Source organism: Panthera tigris, chromosome D4, assembly GCF_018350195.1.
Source record: "Panthera tigris isolate Pti1 chromosome D4, P.tigris_Pti1_mat1.1, whole genome shotgun sequence".
Lineage (NCBI taxonomy): Eukaryota > Metazoa > Chordata > Mammalia > Carnivora > Felidae > Panthera > Panthera tigris.
Window position 1 is genome coordinate 6,814,708 of NC_056672.1, and position 18,509 is coordinate 6,833,216.

Sequence of the window (18,509 nt, forward strand, 5' to 3'; positions counted from 1 at the left end):
ACCTCCCGGGCCCCGGCGGGGGCGGGGGCGGGGGCGGGGGCGGCGGCGGCGGGGGAGGGGCGGAGGCGCGGAGGCGCGCCGGCGGGGGTCGCTGAGGCCGCGGCGAGGGCCGCGCGGGCGGGGCGCGCGGGCGGGGGCGCCGGGGAGCCGCGGGGCGGGCGCTGGGGCCGGCCGGGGGCGGGCGGGGCGGCCGCGGTGGCCGTCGCCTCACTTCCGGGAGCGCCCGGGCGCCGCGCCCGCCTTCTGCCGGCCGGCCCCGCACCGCGCACCGCACACCGCACACCCGGACGAGCGCGCAGCCGGGCCGGACTCCCCAGGGCGCGCGGCCCGGGCCGCTCCCTCCGACCATGGGGGCGTCGGCGCGGCTGCTGCGCGCGGTCATCATGGGGGCGCCGGGCTCGGGCAAGGGCACCGTGTCGTCGCGCATCACCAAGCACTTCGCGCTGAAGCACCTCTCCAGCGGGGACCTGCTCCGAGACAACATGCTTCGGGGCACAGGTGGGAGCCCGGGCCGGAGCGGAGGCGGCGCGGCGTAGCCCGGGATGGGATTTGCTGGCGGGGATGCGGGTCCCGCGGAAGCTAGACCCCCGGAAACGAGACCCCCGGAAGCGAGACCCCCGGATACGGGTCCGGGTGTGCGGGTGCAGGGATTACGGGCGCAGGGACGCGGACGCGGCACCCCCTCCCGCTGCCCAGCGGGGCAGATCTTAGCTGCTGAGCAATTGCGCCCCGAAGGCTCCAGCCTCCGGGGGCCGGGGGCCGCTTCCGGCGGGTTATTGGTGAAAGAGATTAGGAATTGAGGACGAGTTCGAAGTTCAAAGATCAAAGTAAACCGCTTGCTTGGTTTGTTAGAGAAGCACGTCCAGTTCCAGTCGCTGCTGCTCCCTCGGGTGCTGTGGCCTGATCTCCACGTGCCCTTTAACCTGGAGGACTGAAGTTTGACCTGAAGGGTTTGATCTTCCTTTTTTTTTTTTTTTTTTTTTTTTTTTTTGTTACACTGGGATTTTCTGGTTCTGACGTTTCTTCCATAATCTGAAGGCCCGAGTATTTTTCTTAGGCTCGTTGTAGTCACAAAAATTGGCTTAGATCTTTGATACCCCAGAGATTTCTTAGACAGGAAAGCTATTCTTGGGCATAGTTATCGGAAGTTTCGTTTCTCGTGCCAGATAAATTCTGATAACTCAGTGCCAAATCCAGTCAAATTCTATACAGTGGATGAGTTTTATGTCAGTGCAAATCATCTCTTAAGAAACCTGCTTTTATGTATTTATGTTTTATTTTTATTTACTTATCTTTTTAAAGTCAGCTCCACACCCAAGGTGGAGCCCGGTACGGGGCTTGGACTCATGACCCTGAGATCAAGACCTGAGCTGAGATCAGGAGTCAGATGCTTAACAGACTGAGTCACCCAGGCGCCCCACGAAAGGTGTTTTTAAAAAGTCAGCAGTAGGATGAGGTTTTTTTCCTCAAAGGTGTTGACCTTTGTCTTCCAAAAAACTCATTTTGAACCCTTTTTTTTTTTTTAATGTTTATTTATTTTAAGAGAGAGAGAGAGTGCACGCATGCAACGAGAGCAGGGGAGGGGCTGAGAGAGGGGGAGAGAGAATCCCGAGCAGGCTCTGCGCTATCAGCCCAGAGCCAGTCTTGGGCCTGATCCCATGAACCATGAGATCAAGCTGAAATCAAAAGTCTGAGGCTTAACCACCTGAACCACCCAGGTGCCCCTGAACCTCCTTTTCACATTCATCTTTTTAAAGTTTTATCTATTTATTTTTGGAAGAGAGTGAGCAAGTGCTCAAGAGAGAGGGAGACAGAGAATACCAAGCAGGGGCCACACTGTTAGCAAAGAGCCCAGTTCAGGGCTGGAATTCACAGGCCATGAGATCATGACCTGAGCCCATATCAAGAGTTGGATGCTGGGATGCATGGGTGGCTCAGCGGGTTGAGCGCCCGACTCCAGACTAGGTCATAATCTCGCCGTTCCCGGCTTCAAGCCCCGCATCGGGCTCTGTGCTGACAGCTCGGAGCCTGGAGCCTGTTTCGAATTCTGTGTCTCCCCCTCTCTCTGCGCCTTCCCTACTCAAACTGTGTCTCTCTCAAAAATAAGCAGTAACAAAAAAAAGTTTTTAAAGAGTTGGATGCTTAGCCGACTGAGCCACCCAGGCACCCCACATGCCCCTGAACCTGCTTTTAAAAAATTATAGAAGTAATGCCTACAGAGGTAAAAGAAGAATTGGAAAAAGGACAGAAGTACATGAAATGAAAAGTAAAATCTTCTCTCATTTCCTGCCTCAGTCCCATTCTTCACAGGGGAACAGGATCTCGTGTTTCCTTTTAGAAATGTGTGTGTAGGGGCGCCTGGGTGGCTCAGTCGGTTAAGCGGCCGACTTCGGCTCAGGTCACGATCTCGCGGTCCGTGAGTTCGAGCCCCGTGTCGGGCTCTGTGCTGACAGCTCAGAGCCTGGAGCCTGTTTCCGATTCTGTGTCTCCCTCTCTCTGTGACCCTCCCCCGTTCATGCTCTGTCTCTCTCTGTCTCAAAAATAAATGTTAAAAAAAAAAAAAAATTAAAAAAAAAAAATGTGTGTGTATAACACACACACATACGTGTGTATAGGTATGTGTGTATATAGGTGTGTGTATAACCTACATATCTCTTATTTTATGAAATACGCAATCATACTGTGTATGTATTCTGCACCAGCGTATTTTCACTTTATATCTAGGATGTTTTTCCACATCAAAACGTAAAAATCTGTTTCATTCTTGTAATGCTTACTTAGGTATCTATTTGCTGAATATTAAGGTCTGTTTAATCCCCTATTGATGAGCATTTAGCTTATTTTTCGGTGGGATTTTTGTCTGTTTCGAAATGCAGACAAATACGGGAAGAAAAACAACCACCTCAATGTTTTTAGTTCTCTTGGATTTCTCTGTTCAGCACCTAGTCTAGCGAATTGCTGTTTTCATTTTTCTCTTCTAACGTTGATCCTTTAAAACATACAAAATGTTTTGTCATTAGTTAACGCTTCTAAATAAGGTTAAATTGCTTGGCCTGCTTGCTAAATGTTCTTGATGCAACATACTTCAGTAGTTAGGTAACAATAAACAGCCTCCGGAATGGCACACTAGGAAGGCATAATCCTTAAGGGGCCCTCTGAAAAATAACTCGAGCAGTGAGGTGTAAAGATGTGTTTAAAGAACACCTTCAGCAGAGAGTTCAAGTTACCTTAATTTGTGAAAACATAAAAGGTTTTTTAAAGTTAAGTTTAAAGCTTTAATTGGCTTCACCTAATTGTAAACTTTTTTTCAAAATGAAGAAACATTGCTTTTTGTGTATCCTTAACATCCCTTGACGGGCCTGCTGTCCTCTTTCTGGCTCCACAGGGAGAAAGGAGGCTGGAGGGAGGGAAGAGAGCATCATGGGAAAAGGCGTCCAGCTTGCCTCAGGCATCTGCTCATTTTTAATAAGTCTTTAAAAAGCACAGTTCTTTACCAAAGAAAACAAAGTGGAGCTTAGGGAGGCGTTCAGGAGATTGTTATTACAGATGTTCAGTATCTCAGGACTAAGAACATATTCTCAATAAAAATGTTTCTCTTCTAATAGTTTTCTCTTTGAATATTTCTCTCCTTCCTCTCCCTCTCTCTCTCTTTCTCTCTTTTGTGTGTGTGATTGGATCTTTCCCACAGGATCAGAGCCAGAAAAGAGGTGTTGTCTTCTATTGAAAAAAACTAGAAGTGAACTATACTTACTATAAAGGAAGAAAAACACGTCACGAGACTATACAAAAGAAAATTAAAGTCCTCCTAATTAAAACACCCAGATACAATTGTAATTAATCCTTTAGTGCCTTATGTGCTTTTTTCTTTCTCTTTTCTCTGTTGCATTTGTATGTCCAGCAAAACCTCGGTTTGCAAGCATAATTTGTTCCAGAAACATGCCTGCGATTCAAAGCACTCATATATCAAAGTGAATTTCAAGAACCATGGGTGCAATTGTGATCATGTGACGTTTGGCATCATATACTACTCGTTTTGCAAGACATCGCTCGTTTATCAAGTTAGAATTCATTAGAAATGTTTGCTCGTCTTGCGGAACACTCGCAGAACAAGTTACGTGCAGTCCAAGGTTCTATTGTATTTGCAAAATTGTTGCATTCTAAATGATTGTTTATATACCCTTTTTTCTCACTTACTTTGAGCATGCTCACATGCCACGAAGCGGTCTTAACAATGATATATTTAATTTTCTAACATTTCCCTGTTATTTGGACATTTATGTTGTTAACCATTCTCTGCCGTAATAAATACCATTATGACTATCCCTGTACATGAATGTTTCGTAGCATCTCTGCCTATACTTATGTCCTTCCAATAGCAAGTCCCTGTTGTGGAGTTTCTATAAATACGGTATTTCATGAGGGTGCTGTGTTTTTGTTTTTGTTTTTTAAGTTTTTTTTAATGTTTGTTTTTGAGACAGAGAGAGAGAGAGAGACAGAGCATGAGCGGGGGAAGGGCAGGGAGAGAGGGAGACACAGAATCCGAAGCAGGCTCCAGGCTCCGAGCTGTCAGCACAGAAACCCACGAACCACGAGATCACGACCTGAGCCGAAGTCAGCTGCTTAACCGACTGAGCCACCCAGGCGCCCCGAGGGTGCTGTGTTTTATAACCTACGGCTGTCATCTATAGCTAAAGTTCATTTTTATTTTTTAAAGTTTATTTATTTTGAGAGAGACAGAGACAGTGTGAGCAGGGGAGGGGCAGAGAGAAAGGGAGAGAGAATCCTGAGCAGGTTTTGAGCTGTCAGCATGGAGCCCAACGCCCGGCCTGAACTCTGGAACCGTGAGATCATGACCTGAGCCAAAATCAAGAGTTGGACACTTAACCGACCGAGCCACCCAGGCGCCCCTATAGCTAAAGCTTAAAAAGTTTAAAATCAGCCCAGAGGATGTGATAAGGACCCTGGAGACACAAGACAACCTGTTGACAGTAGCAAACCTGTAGTAATGGTGGGCCAGCCCTGACCCTGGAGTCAGGAGACTTGAATCTGACCCTTAGACATTAGGCCAGCCTTCTCACTTAAAGATGAGAAACTGAGTTCAGGAGAGGTTGAAGAATTCGCTCACTAATAAACAACAGTTGCTGGGAGACCAGGATGAACACTCCCGTCTCCTCGAGCGCCAGTTAAACACTTACCCTCATGCGGTATTGACATTCAAGAAATAATTTTAGGTAGACACGATTTTTTAATTTCAAAGTATATTTGAAAAGCAACTAGCACACCAAACCTTTACTTTTATGAACATTATAGTGTGTTCATTTAAAAAGCTGGGTCACTTTAGGGGTGCCTGGGTGGCTCAGTTGGTTAAGCGTCGAGCTCTTGACCTCAGTGCAGGTCGTGAACTCACGGTTCGTGGGCAGCGGGCTCCGTGATGGCAGTGCAGAGCCTGTTTGGGACTCTCTCTTTCCTTCTCTCTCTGCCCCTCCCCTGCTTACAGTCTCATTCTCTCTCTCTCAAAATAAATGAATAAACTTAAAAAAATAAATAGCGGCACCTGGGTGGCTCAGTGGTTAAGCATCTGACTTCAGCTCAGGTCATGATCTCACGGTTTGTGAGTTTGAGCCCCACGTGGGGCTGTCTGCTATTAAATTTTTTTTATAATGTTTATTTTTGAGACCGAGAGAGACAGAGCATGAATGGGGGAGGGTCAGAGAGAGAGGGAGACACAGAATCTGAAGCAGGCTCCAGGCTCTGAGCTGTCAGCACAGAGCCCGACACGGGGCTCGAACTCACAGACTGTGAGATCATGACCTGAGCGGAAGTCGGAAGCTCAACTGACTGAGCCACCCAGGCACCCCCGGGCTGTATGCTATTAATGTAGAGCCCGCTTCAGATCCTCTGTCCCCCCCCCCGCCCCCACTCTCTGCCCCTCCCTTGCTTCTCTCTCTCTCTCAAAAATAAACATTAAAACATTAAAATAAATTAATAAAAGAAAATAAAAAGGAAATCATTTCTGGGGCACCTGGGTGGCTCTTGATTTCATAGGTGTGAGATTGAGCCCCACATTGGGCTCCACACTGAGTGGGGACCTGCTTGAGATTCTCTCTCCAGCTCTCTCTGCCCCTCCCCCACTCTCTCTCTCTCACAATAAACTTAAAAAAATAATTTCTATTATTATATTTTTTCTGATAGAAAATTTATAAAATACCCAATAGTGTAAATATGTACAAAAATCACTTATATCACACAGAGATGGCTACTATTTTTTGTTTAATATTTATTTTTGAGAGAAAGAGAGAGAACAAGCAGGGGAGGGGCAGAGAGAGGGACAGAGGATCTGAAGTGCTGCACTGACAGCAGAGAACCCGATTCGGGGCTCAAACTCAAGAACCGTGAGGTCGGGAACTGAGCCCAAGTCGGACTCGGACGCTCAGCCAACTGAGCCACCCAGGCGCCAGTGAGGACTACTATTAACGAGTTGCGAGTGGCTTTCCATTTTTTTTTTCTGTTTATACATTTGCATTTATGTATTTTTATATAATAGAGAATTTGAAATAGGTGTAGATTATTTTGCAACTTCTGTTGACAATGCACATTATCACATGAGTGTGCTATCCAGAGGTCCCCTTTAGCGGTTTCCTAGGGGGTCTGGAATGGGATAAAACAAATACACCTGCTGATAGGTTTTGTCTCCCTCCCCTGCTGTAGAAATCGGCGTGTTAGCCAAGACTTTCATCGACCAAGGGAAGCTCATCCCAGATGATGTCATGACTCGGCTGGCTCTACACGAGCTGAAAAACCTCACTCAGTGCAGCTGGCTGTTGGACGGTAAGTGGTGTTGGGAGCGCCTCAGCTGTCCAGAGGAGCGTGGGCAGAGAAGGAGCATTTCGTGGCTATGGACGCACGTCTGGTGGGCAGGGGGCCTGAATGCCGCCATCCAGCACCCTGAAGACTTGGGCCACTCGTCTTCTCTGGACCTGCTTGTTCATCTGAAGGGAACGACAGAAGTGGACTACACGATTTCTGTGCTCCTTTTAGATGTGACTCGTTCCTTCCCCCTCCTTCGAGAATATTTTATGGTGAGGGAGGGTCACGACAAAAGGGAGAAGGAACGGTGGAGAGTAATTTACAGTCCAGCTGTGAACGTTCCCCAGCCAGAGGTGTGGTGGAATCCTTGAGGGCAGGTTGATACTCAGGTCTGGGGGGGTGGGAGAGAGAGAGAGACAGGTATTTATTTTGAGGAATTGGCTCACATGATGATGGAGGCTGAAGAGTCCTAAGATCTTCAGGGTGAGCGTGCAGAGACCCAAGAGAGCCGATGGGCGATCTGGCTCCAGTCCGAAGGCCAGCAGGCTTGACAGCCAGGAGGAGCTGGCCTCGGTTGGAGTCGAAGGCAGGAAAAAACCGAGGTCTCAGTCTCAACTCCAGGGCAGGCAAGCAGGCAGGAAGAACTCCCCCTTATTTGGAGGGGAGAGTCGGCTCTTTTGGTTTGTTCAGGCCTTGGGTGGCTTAGGCGAGGCCCACCCACATCAGGGGAACGGTCTGCTTCACTTAGTCCGCTGACTTAAATGTTACTTTTGTCCCAAAACAGCTTCTCAGACACACCCAGGGTAACACTTGACCAAGTATCCGGACACCCCATGGTCCAGGCGAGTTGACTCACAGAATTAACCGTCATCCCAATTGCCCTACAGCTGTGATCAGCCTGCCTGGTATTCTTGCTTTGTTTTCAGACTGTTCAACATTAATGAATCCTCTTGCTTCTCTCCCCTCCTCCCCCACTCCCTTCCTCCCCTTATTCTTTTGTCATTGTTGTTGTTGAACTTGTAAAGGTTTTCCAAGGACACTTCCACAGGCAGAAGCCCTGGACAGAGCTTATCGGATAGACACGGTGATTAATCTGAACGTGCCCTTTGAGGTCATTAAGCAGCGTCTCACTGCTCGCTGGATTCATCCCGCCAGCGGCCGAGTCTACAACATTGAGTTCAACCCTCCCAAAACCGTGGTGAGTGGCTGTGGTGGCACTGGCCTGGCCTCTCACGGAGCGGACGGTCTCTGATTCCTCTTGCCCTCACAGACGGAAGTTCTGTGACGCCTGACCAAAGCTCCAGGGGGACGCTCTGGGGTCACTTGGCGCAGTGGACGAGTCCAGTCCACTCAGCTTGTTGGGAAAGGAGTCCCCAGGAGCGACAGGGGGCTTGGTACTCGTTCAGAAGTATTTGCGGATTTCCTACTACGTGCCAGGCGGTGTGTTAGGAGTTGGGGTGATAAGGATTAGTGACCACTTGAGAGGGTTTGCAGTTCAGATTCCCAGTCTATAGCTGATTCATTCTGCGTACGTACGAAATTAGTTAGAGGCTGAGATGATCCTGGGGTCTCATGGCCCTGTGCTGCAAAATGATCTATGTTTGCATTTGCTTCTGTTTACTGGAAAGCACGCTTTTGTGCTTCGTACTTGCATACAGATGTTTAAAAATCACTTAGCTGCTTATAAAACTGTGCTTCAAAACTGAGATGTTTGGTACCAGCCTCTCCTAACTCTTCCATAGGGCATTGATGACCTGACTGGAGAGCCTCTCATTCAGCGTGAGGACGATAAGCCAGAGACAGTTGTCAGGAGACTGAAGGCGTACGAAGTCCAAACAGAGCCGGTCCTGGAATATTACCAGTGAGTTTGTCGCTCTTCAGAGCTTCTCTTGCGTGATGAAACACCAAGTCGGTTTTCAGTTAGCCCATGCTTTCCAGCTGGAATGCTAACATACCAGAAGATCCGATTCAAACTGGTTTGAACGGTAAGGGAAATGTAGCGTGTGTGACAGAGAAGTCCCGGAGGTAGGCTGGGCTTCGGTCACCACGAGGTCTGGACAGAATGTTGGCGTTCTCCCGGCTTCCTGTGGGCTTTGTCCTTAGACTCCCCGCGTGCTCACACACAGTAGCCAGGAAACAGGCAGGGCGTCCTCTTTCACGGAGGGCTGAGGGGTCAGCTTTCCCCCCAGTGGACAAAAGCCCCACACGTCGTGAAGACTGCACCAATTTGAGCAGCCGCTGTGGTCAGGGAGCACCTTGCACCGACTGTTTCAGGCTTAGGTGACCGCTCGTTCTGGAGCCGGCCCCTGCTTGGGAGGGAGGAGACTGGCCGGTCCCCACCTGGAGCTCGGAGTGGACCGACGTCGCCCGAACTCTGCTGGCAGGTAAAGGGCGGGCTGCCGTGAGCGCTGGGGCGGCGAGTCCAGGAATGCCCGCCACCTGTGCCACTGGAGGGCGCATGGAAGCTTCAGGCGGCTCCCTCTCCTCCCCTCGTTTGGCTCAGTCTTCGAAAGCTTATATTCTCACACGGTTCCGTCCGCTCTTCAGGAAGTTCCTATCCCACAACACCTATGGGAACTCTCCTGGATAAATCTGTGACCCGGTCTCCTTAGTCCGGCTTTCCCTCCGCTTACGCAGGAGGGATCCCTCCCATCCCCTTTCCCTTCCCACACGCACTACCTGAACGGTGCTTCAGAGTCAAGACAGCACGGTGTTGTGGTTGGAGCAGACTCTGGAGCCAGACTCCCCAAGTCCAAATCCCCGCTCGTTGTTTATTCACCTGGTCTTCACCTCTTGCTTAAATGGGGGTAAGAATAGCGGGTCGAAAGGGTGAGTTAGTGTGTGTAACTCCTAGGATTGTGTCTGCCCCATAGTAAACCCTGTGTAATCAGTGGTGTTGTTGTAACGGGGCAGGTACGCAGCGAAATCTGAAGCAGCAGGCTCCAGACTATTCTAGTAGTACTTTCTGGAGGGCGAGATTACCAGGGCACTTTCTGGGGTCGCTGTTACCCATAACTCCGTGGTTGCTAGAATGAGCTCGTCTCTACTGGTTACCAGCTGTGCGTGTGTGGCCCCGGGCAAGGCATTCAACCTTTGTGGCACACATTCTCTGTGTGTGTCAAGTCAGAGCAATAGTAAACAGTACCTACCGTATAGGGTTATTAAGGGAACTGAGAGAATCCACGTGAAGACTTCCCGCGGCCCTGGCACTAATAAACCACTCCGTGGTAGCTGCTGTTATTATTCCCTCTGCTGACACCGTGCCAAACGTTGGTCCACACGGATCAAGGCCGGGCCCCCAGGAAGTTGTGTATCTGCCATACGTGGGGGAGGCTGAGAGCTGGGTAGATCGTGGTTACCGTACAACGTGCTGTGTGCTGCTATCAGCCAGGAACCTAATTCACACTAACTTTGAGCAAAAGGGGAATGTATTGTAACCACAAGGTCCAACGATAGTTCCTGCGTCCGGTGTTCAGACAGTGTCCTCAGGCCCCGGTCACACTCGGCTCTACTTTTCCATGTTGGCGGCTTCGATCTCAGGCGGGCTGTCCCTCCGTGAGCCTCTCAACACCCCGGCTTATCTCCTACCAGTTGAGCTACTGAGCAGAAAAGAGAGCGTCTTTGGCAGCAAAAGCCCTCTGGTCAGCACTGATGGGCCCCGATCACGTCCATTCTTGAAGCTGGGAAGTGGGGAGAGTCCCACCCAAATCGCATGGACCTGGTGTGGTGAAGGTGGTGTTTCCCAAAAGGAGTTTTGTTATTCACTCAAAAGTAAGCAGAAGGGAGAAGGCATTGTTGCTGAGCAGATAAGAACCCTGCGAGCCTATTCGTGGAGGTAACCACCGGTTACTTCTCTCCCGATGTGGGAAGAGGGGTCGGGAAAGCTGCAGAGAGGAAACATAAGGATCCAGGTCCCTGTCTTAGGAGATAAACCTGGTCTTTCCAGGCTTCCGGCTTTTGCTACCTCTTGCCATTAATTGAAGCTTTTCCTTCTGAACGCCCGCATGCAGAACTAGGGCTGGACTTAACCAAAAACTAAGAGTGGTATATGGAATATCAATATGCGTTGATATTTTGTTTTGTTTATTTTTAATTTTTTTAATGTTTATTTATTTTTTGAGAGAGAAAAAGAGAGACAGAGCGTGAGCAGGGGAGAGGCAGAGACAGAGGGAGGCACAGAATCTGAAGTAGGCTCCAGGCTCCAAGCTGTCAGCACGGAAACCCACGAACCACGAGATCACGACCTGAGCCAAAGTCGGATGCTTCACCGACTGAGCCACCCAGGTGCCCCTGCACTGATATTTTAAATACTGACAGTTGTATTTGTTTTTAAAACTCTTTCAGCAGTGGGACATTTACAGAGTAATTAGGTCTGTGTTAACAAACAGCTTTATGTTCTTACTCTTTAAAGGACCTACAGTTGAAGCAGGTTTTATTACATAGAAATTAAAAGGGCACATGTTCATCCAAGGTACAGCTTTAGGATTGTATACAATTGTATACAATAGGTGCCTGCACTTGTGCCCTCAGTAATTAACTCACTTGTAACACTGGCTTGATTCAGGAGGCCACAGCAGTTAAGAAACTTGTTCTCTTGAAAGCTTGACAAGATGCCTGTGAATTTAGGAGGGCTTCTAATATGCAGAGACTACACTATTTGCATAGTGTCTTTCCTTAGCAGATGTTTCTTAACCAAGAAAACAGTGGGAATTACTCAAAGTTAGTCTTAACTCTGGCCAATCGTATGAGGTATCAAGAGAGGAATGCTTTTGTCCCCAGGGAAGCCTCTGAAAACCAGGTGAAAGGTTGCAGAGGTACGATGATCCTGTTTTCAGGAAGAAAGGGGGGTTCAGCCTTGAAGACACTGTGTGCGTGTGGGTTGCAGGAGGAGGGTAAGCAAAGGGAGTAATGCCAGCATGTCTGGAGGGAGTCTCTTTTGAGGAGCAACCCTGGGATTCTGATCTCACCCCCAGGAGTAAACAGACACTGGCTGCTGGTCTGATGGCAAGCCAGACAAATCTGCCTGGGGAAAAATGGAGAAACACAATAGGAAGCTCAATAAAAACTTTGTATTCCCTTTTCCTCTAAAATGTGAAAGGATAGCATAGAGGAAGAAATAAAACTAGGCAAAAAGAAGGAAGCACAAGCAAGTATTAGACAGCAGTTTTGCAAGTGGGGAAGTAGAGGCAAGGAAAGGTATCTGACAGGCCCCGTGTTGGGGAGCTACTCCGTGTGTGATCTGGGCTGTTACTTTCTAAACACACAGTTGTATCAGTAACAAAAGGAATCTGAGCTCCAGAAAGGATTAACTGAGCCAGTATATTTAAAACACTGAGCACATACTCAATAAATAAGTGCTACTATTTTTCAAGTGACTGTTTCCATAAGCCAGAGGGCACAGCTGAAACTAAAGTCTAGGTTTACCAACGCTAAGCCAATGCCTCTTTCTCTGGATCACAGATTACTTACTGAGACCCCTAAACCCACTTTTTTTTTTTTTTTTTTAAAGTAAACTCTACCCCTCAAGGGCTTGAACTCACCACCCTGAGATCAAGAGTTGGATGTTCTACCAACTGAGCCAGCCAGGCGCCCCTCACATCATCATCTTTGAAGAATCACTTTGAGGGGCACCTGGGTGGCTTAGTCATTAAGCGTCTGACTCTTGGTTCCTGCTCAGGTCATGACCTCATGGTTCGTGGGTTTGAGCTCCGTGTCGGACCCTGCTCTCTCTCTCAAAATAAATCAACATTTAAAAAAAGAAAACAACAACAACAATCACTTTGAAAAAGCTCATTAGGAAGAGTCAGACCTGTGTTTTTTTGTTTGTCATCTTTAGGAAAAAGGGGGTGTTGGAAACATTCTCCGGAACAGAAACCAACAAGATCTGGCCCTATGTCTATGCTTTCCTACAAACAAGGGTTCCACAAGTAAACCAGAAAGCATCAGTTACTCCATGAGGAAAAGTGCATAAAACCAGTAAGATGAGCAGGGGCTCCTCGTCCGGAGCCTGCCATGTATGAGTTTTTTTGAAAATTGTATTAGTTTCAGTTGTACTGATTTTATTCTGGAAATTAAGGATATGTCCAATGACGAAGATTCATGTTTCCGTCCAGTGTGTTTTATCCACTTATCTTCTATGGGCATGCAATTAAAAAATATCAGATATGTCTTCACTTCTGAAAATTTTTCTAAAGGATAATTAAAAGAGCAATCGGAAATAACGTAAGTTTTGTTCAGAAGAGCAAGTGATACAAATTTTATTTCTCTGGAAAAGCTAATAAAAAAAATTCCACGTCACTCTGAAAAGTATCTCATCAGAGAAATTTGCATAGACTGTTGCCCAAAAAACGGCATCACTAGCATTATGGTACATGGTTTTTTGAGACACTAGGTCTATCAAATTCCAGAAAACAACAGGAAACGCGCATTAGTTTCAGAATGCAAATTCACTGCTGCCTTTATACTAAGAAACTTACAAGCATAGCCATTTTTGCTGTATTTATTTTGTCGTTAAACATACCTTCAGTTTACTCAGAATTTTCAGTCTGCTATACAATTGTATTAAACTAGCATATAGGAAAATACTACTTTCCTATGACATGTTGTCTTTTGAGAATACGTGTCCTGAGGAAAATGTTAGAAAGTGACCCTAGAAGTTCTTGCAGAAGCACCGAAGTTGAATTGTCCACAGAAAATGTCATTACAGTCTTATGTTTTTGGGTGTTACTCAGGTTAAGAAATATGTGCTACTTGCCAGAAATATGACCTACTTGCCAGTTTCTGATCAGTGTGTAACTTCTGCGTTGAAGAGTAACCAGTTAAAGTACAAAAAGAAAAGCAAAGCCATGGCCCGAAGTGAAGCAAGCATACTTGGCCATCAGGAAGTAGGAACAGGTGTGCCTGGGGAGCATTCCCTTGACAGAGGGAACAACCCTAATTAGTAATCAGGTGTAGCAATGAAGAAGGATTTACCTGAAAGGCTGAAAAGGACCGGGAAGGTAACTGAGTTTGCTGAAGTTCTTTGTTCATCAGAGAAGCGGACACCTCGCTTTCCCTGCTGCCCCGTCGTCTGGCAGGAGAACTGTGTTTGCATGCTGGGCAGCCATCTAGGAGTGACGACAGTTTGGTTTCTTAGCGGGGCAGGAAGGATGCACGCTTCCGTCCCGTGGCCTGCTGGGAAGAGCGGGGCGATGAGGCAGAGGGGAAACCCAACCACATGTTCAAGGGCATATTTACTCTTATTTACCTGGTGCTGAGTCAAACGAAACGAGTCCTCGTACAAGCGGTTAACTGCCTGTGAACATTTGGCCCATTTTATTCCAGGCGCTTAAAATACACATGCCAGCAAGTTGTTCTTTATTCTGTAGGGAGAAACTCTTCTCTTCCGATTTTTAAAAATTCAATGTTAATCTTTCAGAATGGACCAAGGCTTTTAAAAATAGTAAGCATTTCTTTACAAAAGTTTCTACGATGCTTTATTTGAATGTTAATATTATGTGCTTTCTAAAACGGTTGTGAACTACTAAGCTTAGGAATTACCACTGGGTTAGCAGGTACATGAGTATTAATGTTCTACAATAAAAGTGAATTTTAGAACTGCGGGTATTACTTTGTGTCCAGCATTCCACAGGGCTGACTCCATCCCACCCTTCTGTTCTGCTGCCCTGATGTCTCCCGCGCTTCCGAATTAGTGACTACTTTCTAATAATTGTCTTAAAATTAAAACTGTGTCTTAAACCAGTACAGAGGCTGGTTTCATTTTAAGCTAGATCTCCTGCTGTAGTATTGCAGGCATACTGGACACACTTGGATTTGGAACTCAAAAAGGGGCAGAAGTACATGGCTATCGAAAGTAAGACCTCTTCCTGTAACCACTCCCTCCCCACCTCAGAACACGTAACCGGTTTTGCACGTACGTCCATTACTTTGGGAAATGCTCGCACTATTACTTTTTTGCTTTATTAAAGCAAATAAAGAGAACTTGTTTTATGCCGAGTTGATGTCATAGACAGTTCTGATGAAGACTGTCATTGTTGAAAAGCTCAGTGACCGTCGTCGTGATTTAAGTGCCACATGGAAGTATGTCCAGAGCTGACTGCCATGGCGAGGAGAAGCTGCCGTGCCTTAGTTAAAAGGCTGGTGAGGACAGTACCTCAGCCCACGACCCTGTGTTCTGGGGTACCCGTTGTTCTGGTTCACCTTTCGTAAGCAGAATGTGCTGTGGGAAATGCAAATTGGCAACACCATCTGCAAATATTCTCCCATTTCTCTTTTGAAATGGGTTAAATACTGGCTCAAACTTTTAAACCCCAGTCCATAGCTATATTCCAGCCAGGTATTTACAATGGCATTCCAGCAAAACATCTGAGACATTCAATAGTCTGTGACAAAACTTATGTTAACAACAAATCATGGTGATTACAGACCTGAAATTGCTGTTAGTACCCGCAACCAACATCAAGAATAAATTTGTATTTAAAACATGTTTGTAAGTTGTGTCTTCTCGTTGACAAAATAAATAGCTTTCTTAACTTTGCAATTCAAGATTTTGATTTTGGAAGTTACTAGTTTAAAATGTTTAAAGCACGGTAAAAGCCAATATGCTCAGTAGAGTGCATACCTGACTCCTTGTTTTTGTTTTTTTTGTAAACTAACGATCACGTTTTCCCATATATGTAGCACTGGGTAAAGTTAAATTGTCGTGCCAAATTGTATTTTGGAAGGATTTTACCCGAGGAAATCAATTTGATGATGTTTCGTATTTTACCAAAAGACTCTTAAGTGTTTGAATAGTAAACAGCAGGAAGAACCATACTGTTTTAAGAAACCAAGTGAACGATCCAATCATTTTATCATTTTCATACTCAGAAAAAAGTTCAAATCTAATTCTTCAAGGCGTATGAGAATGGTTTTGACTTCACTATTAGACGCTAAGCAATTCATAATCAACATTTTATTCATGTTTGTAACCGCCCCCCCCAACCCCCCGCCACCCCGCCATCAGCTTAAGCAAGCAAGCAAATACCTCTTCGAGGAGTCTGCTTTTCGGAGACCTGTGACGTGGTAACAAATGTCCACTACGGAAATCAATGCAAAGGATTTTCAGGGTTTTAAAACGCGTATCACATTGATGCAAAACCGAAATGAACAGCCTTAAGCTTAAATCTGACAAGGGCATCTCTGTCCAGAATCAATTTAAGAATTGAAATACGTGACTGATTTTTGAGAATAGTAAACGGACATCTTTATTTTTCTCAAAAAATACCCCAAGGTTAACTTCAGGATCACTTTGTCTCAATCTACAGTTTTTTCATCCTGTAAAAAAAATCCACTTATTAAACCAGATTCATGTTCTTTGGTCAGCCCATTATTCATTTTTTTTTTAAGTCTATTTATTTTGAAAGAGAGAAAGAGAATCCCTGCAGGCTCTGCACCATCAGCGCAGACTGATGTGGGGCTTGAACCCAGGAAACATGAGATCATACCTGAGCAGAAATCAAGAGTCGGATGCTTAACCTACTGAGCCACCCAGGCACCCCATGTTAATTCACTTTTAATGTTTATTTATTTTTGGGAGACAGAGCGTGAGCAGGAAAGGGGCAGAGAGAGAGGGAGACACAGAGTCCGAAGCAGGCTTCAGGCTCTGGGCTGTCAGCACAGAGCCCGACGTGGGGCTTGAACTCACAAACTGTAAGATCCTGACCTGAGCCGAAGTCGGATGCTTAACCGACCGAGCCACCCAGGCGCCACGTCATGTTAATTCACTTTTAAAGGGGGAACAGGACTGCTGAAGAACACTCAGTTTTCCTAAAGGTAAGTTATAGGACACTGTGAGCTTATTACACAAAATTTGAAAGAGCCCACTAATGGTGTAACTGGATGAGAATGTTACCCATCTCTATCTCGTAGAGAATAATTTTAAATTCGTATTCTCCCCACTACCATAGATAAAATGACACGGAGTTAACAGGCAGTAAATAGAGTGGTAGCAACCCAATTAAAAAAAATCTTTTGTTAGAAGCTTACTTTTACCAAATAAACAAAAGTCTTTGATGGATCCTTTCAATCATCTGTTGGGACATTTCATCTGTCTGGACAGCCCACCAAAGTTCATTTTGAAATGTGAATTATCCCCTTGCTTAGTACACTCATTATTTCTTAAGAAACAGAGAAGAGGACATTTTTCTTAAAAGTAGTTTGTGGTACTAAAGCAAAATAAAGAAAAATAAAAAGTGTCAATTTATTGTGCTCAGTACTAACCTCTGTACTAATGTACTACTAAATATGTGAAAGTTAAAGTCTTTAAGTGCAAATTATGGCACTCCTCAGTGGTTCCCAGAATAAACCCAGTCACACTTACATACAAAACCCAGAACACTTCCCTTGGAATGTAAAAAAAAAAAACAAAAAAACATACACACACACACACACACACACACACACACACACACACACCTGCAAGTTACACCTTAAATAGCTCTTCCAGAATTCCTGTTTCAGAGAACAAAACCGAACAACCCTTCAGGAGTAGCTTATTCAGTGTGCTGATCACTTCTCTCCTACCGGTAGTCAGTCCTTAATACCTTTAACTTAAAGGCGGCAAATGAAATCCAAAACAATCTGGGTGCTTCCAGGCAAATCCTGGGGAAAAGTGGAGTTAAGGAATGGAAAGTAACGGCTCAAGAAACATGTCAGTGAAATCAGGGATTTCGCTCCTGTGTCTATTCTCTATTTGACAGGAAGGGAAAACAAGAGCTTGCTCCAGAACAGAAAAAAAGAAAAAACTTCTATAACTAGGTCATTAGTTTAAAAAAAAAAAAATTACAGGCTGATGAATATTACCGTATAAATTAGTCAAACATTTTATTATAGCGTATATATTTATATCAAAAGCACAGAAAGTTTTATTCTGAAAACCAGGAAGATTGTGATGTTCCAGAAGTGTGAGTCAGTAATTCCAGTCCATTTCTACTGGTGCCACGTGCCTTATCACCTCAGCCAAACCAAGGTGCAAACGAGGCTACGGTCACAGGTCTGATCACCGTACGGGTCCCTTAGCATTAGCAGTTTCTCAAACTGAGACACGGACTCCCAATCCCAGTCAGCCGTCTTCCAGATGTGTGCTGCTGCTCTCAGTGGGACTCAGCCACAGCCCACACTCAATACACACCGAAGCCCACATTCCCCTAAGTCCGAAGATTCATCCTCAATAACAAGGACAGCACAAGTAGCACTGTCATCTACTTCCAAATAAAACGAGTCATCACACGCCCTGGCACATCTGAAGTGAATTATATAGGAAGTAGTAAAGCTCAGAAGCATTCTATGGTAACTGACCTAAGGACAGCGAGGACAAATGTGGTAAAAGCCATCATTACCGACAAGGATCACCAAATTCTTAGAAGTAAGTAGTTGGGCAGCTCGAGGCAGTGAGGTCTTCAAGAGTTCTCCTGCCTTTTAAAAAAGTCCTTGGGCTACATAAAGAATGAAACAAACAACCATGATTTTAAAAATCAGAATATTCTTCCTGTTTGTTCTTATAGGCCATTAGTATTCTTTTAAAACTTGCTCCCTGAGAGATCCCAAACTATGTCAAGTAAAGAAATTAAGAGTGAGCTTGAAGTTATCTTATTAAAAAAAAAAATCTAGGTTAGCTTTATCACTTTTTATATTACTATAACCCTTAATATTAAAAAGTCAAC

The 18,509-nt window shown here is 45.8% G+C and overlaps 1 protein-coding gene across 1 annotated transcript; it reads left to right on the plus strand.

The window, feature by feature from the left end:
* Positions 1-239: 239 nt before the first annotated feature.
* On the plus strand, positions 240-16,169 carry AK3 (adenylate kinase 3). The gene is made up of 5 exons (XM_042964132.1): positions 240-498; positions 6,709-6,828; positions 7,833-8,005; positions 8,550-8,668; positions 12,644-16,169. The coding sequence occupies exons 1-5, from the start codon at positions 348-350 to the stop codon at positions 12,762-12,764; spliced, it is 684 nt and encodes a 227-aa protein (XP_042820066.1). The 5' UTR covers positions 240-347; the 3' UTR covers positions 12,765-16,169.
* The last annotated feature ends 2,340 nt before the right edge of the window (positions 16,170-18,509 follow it).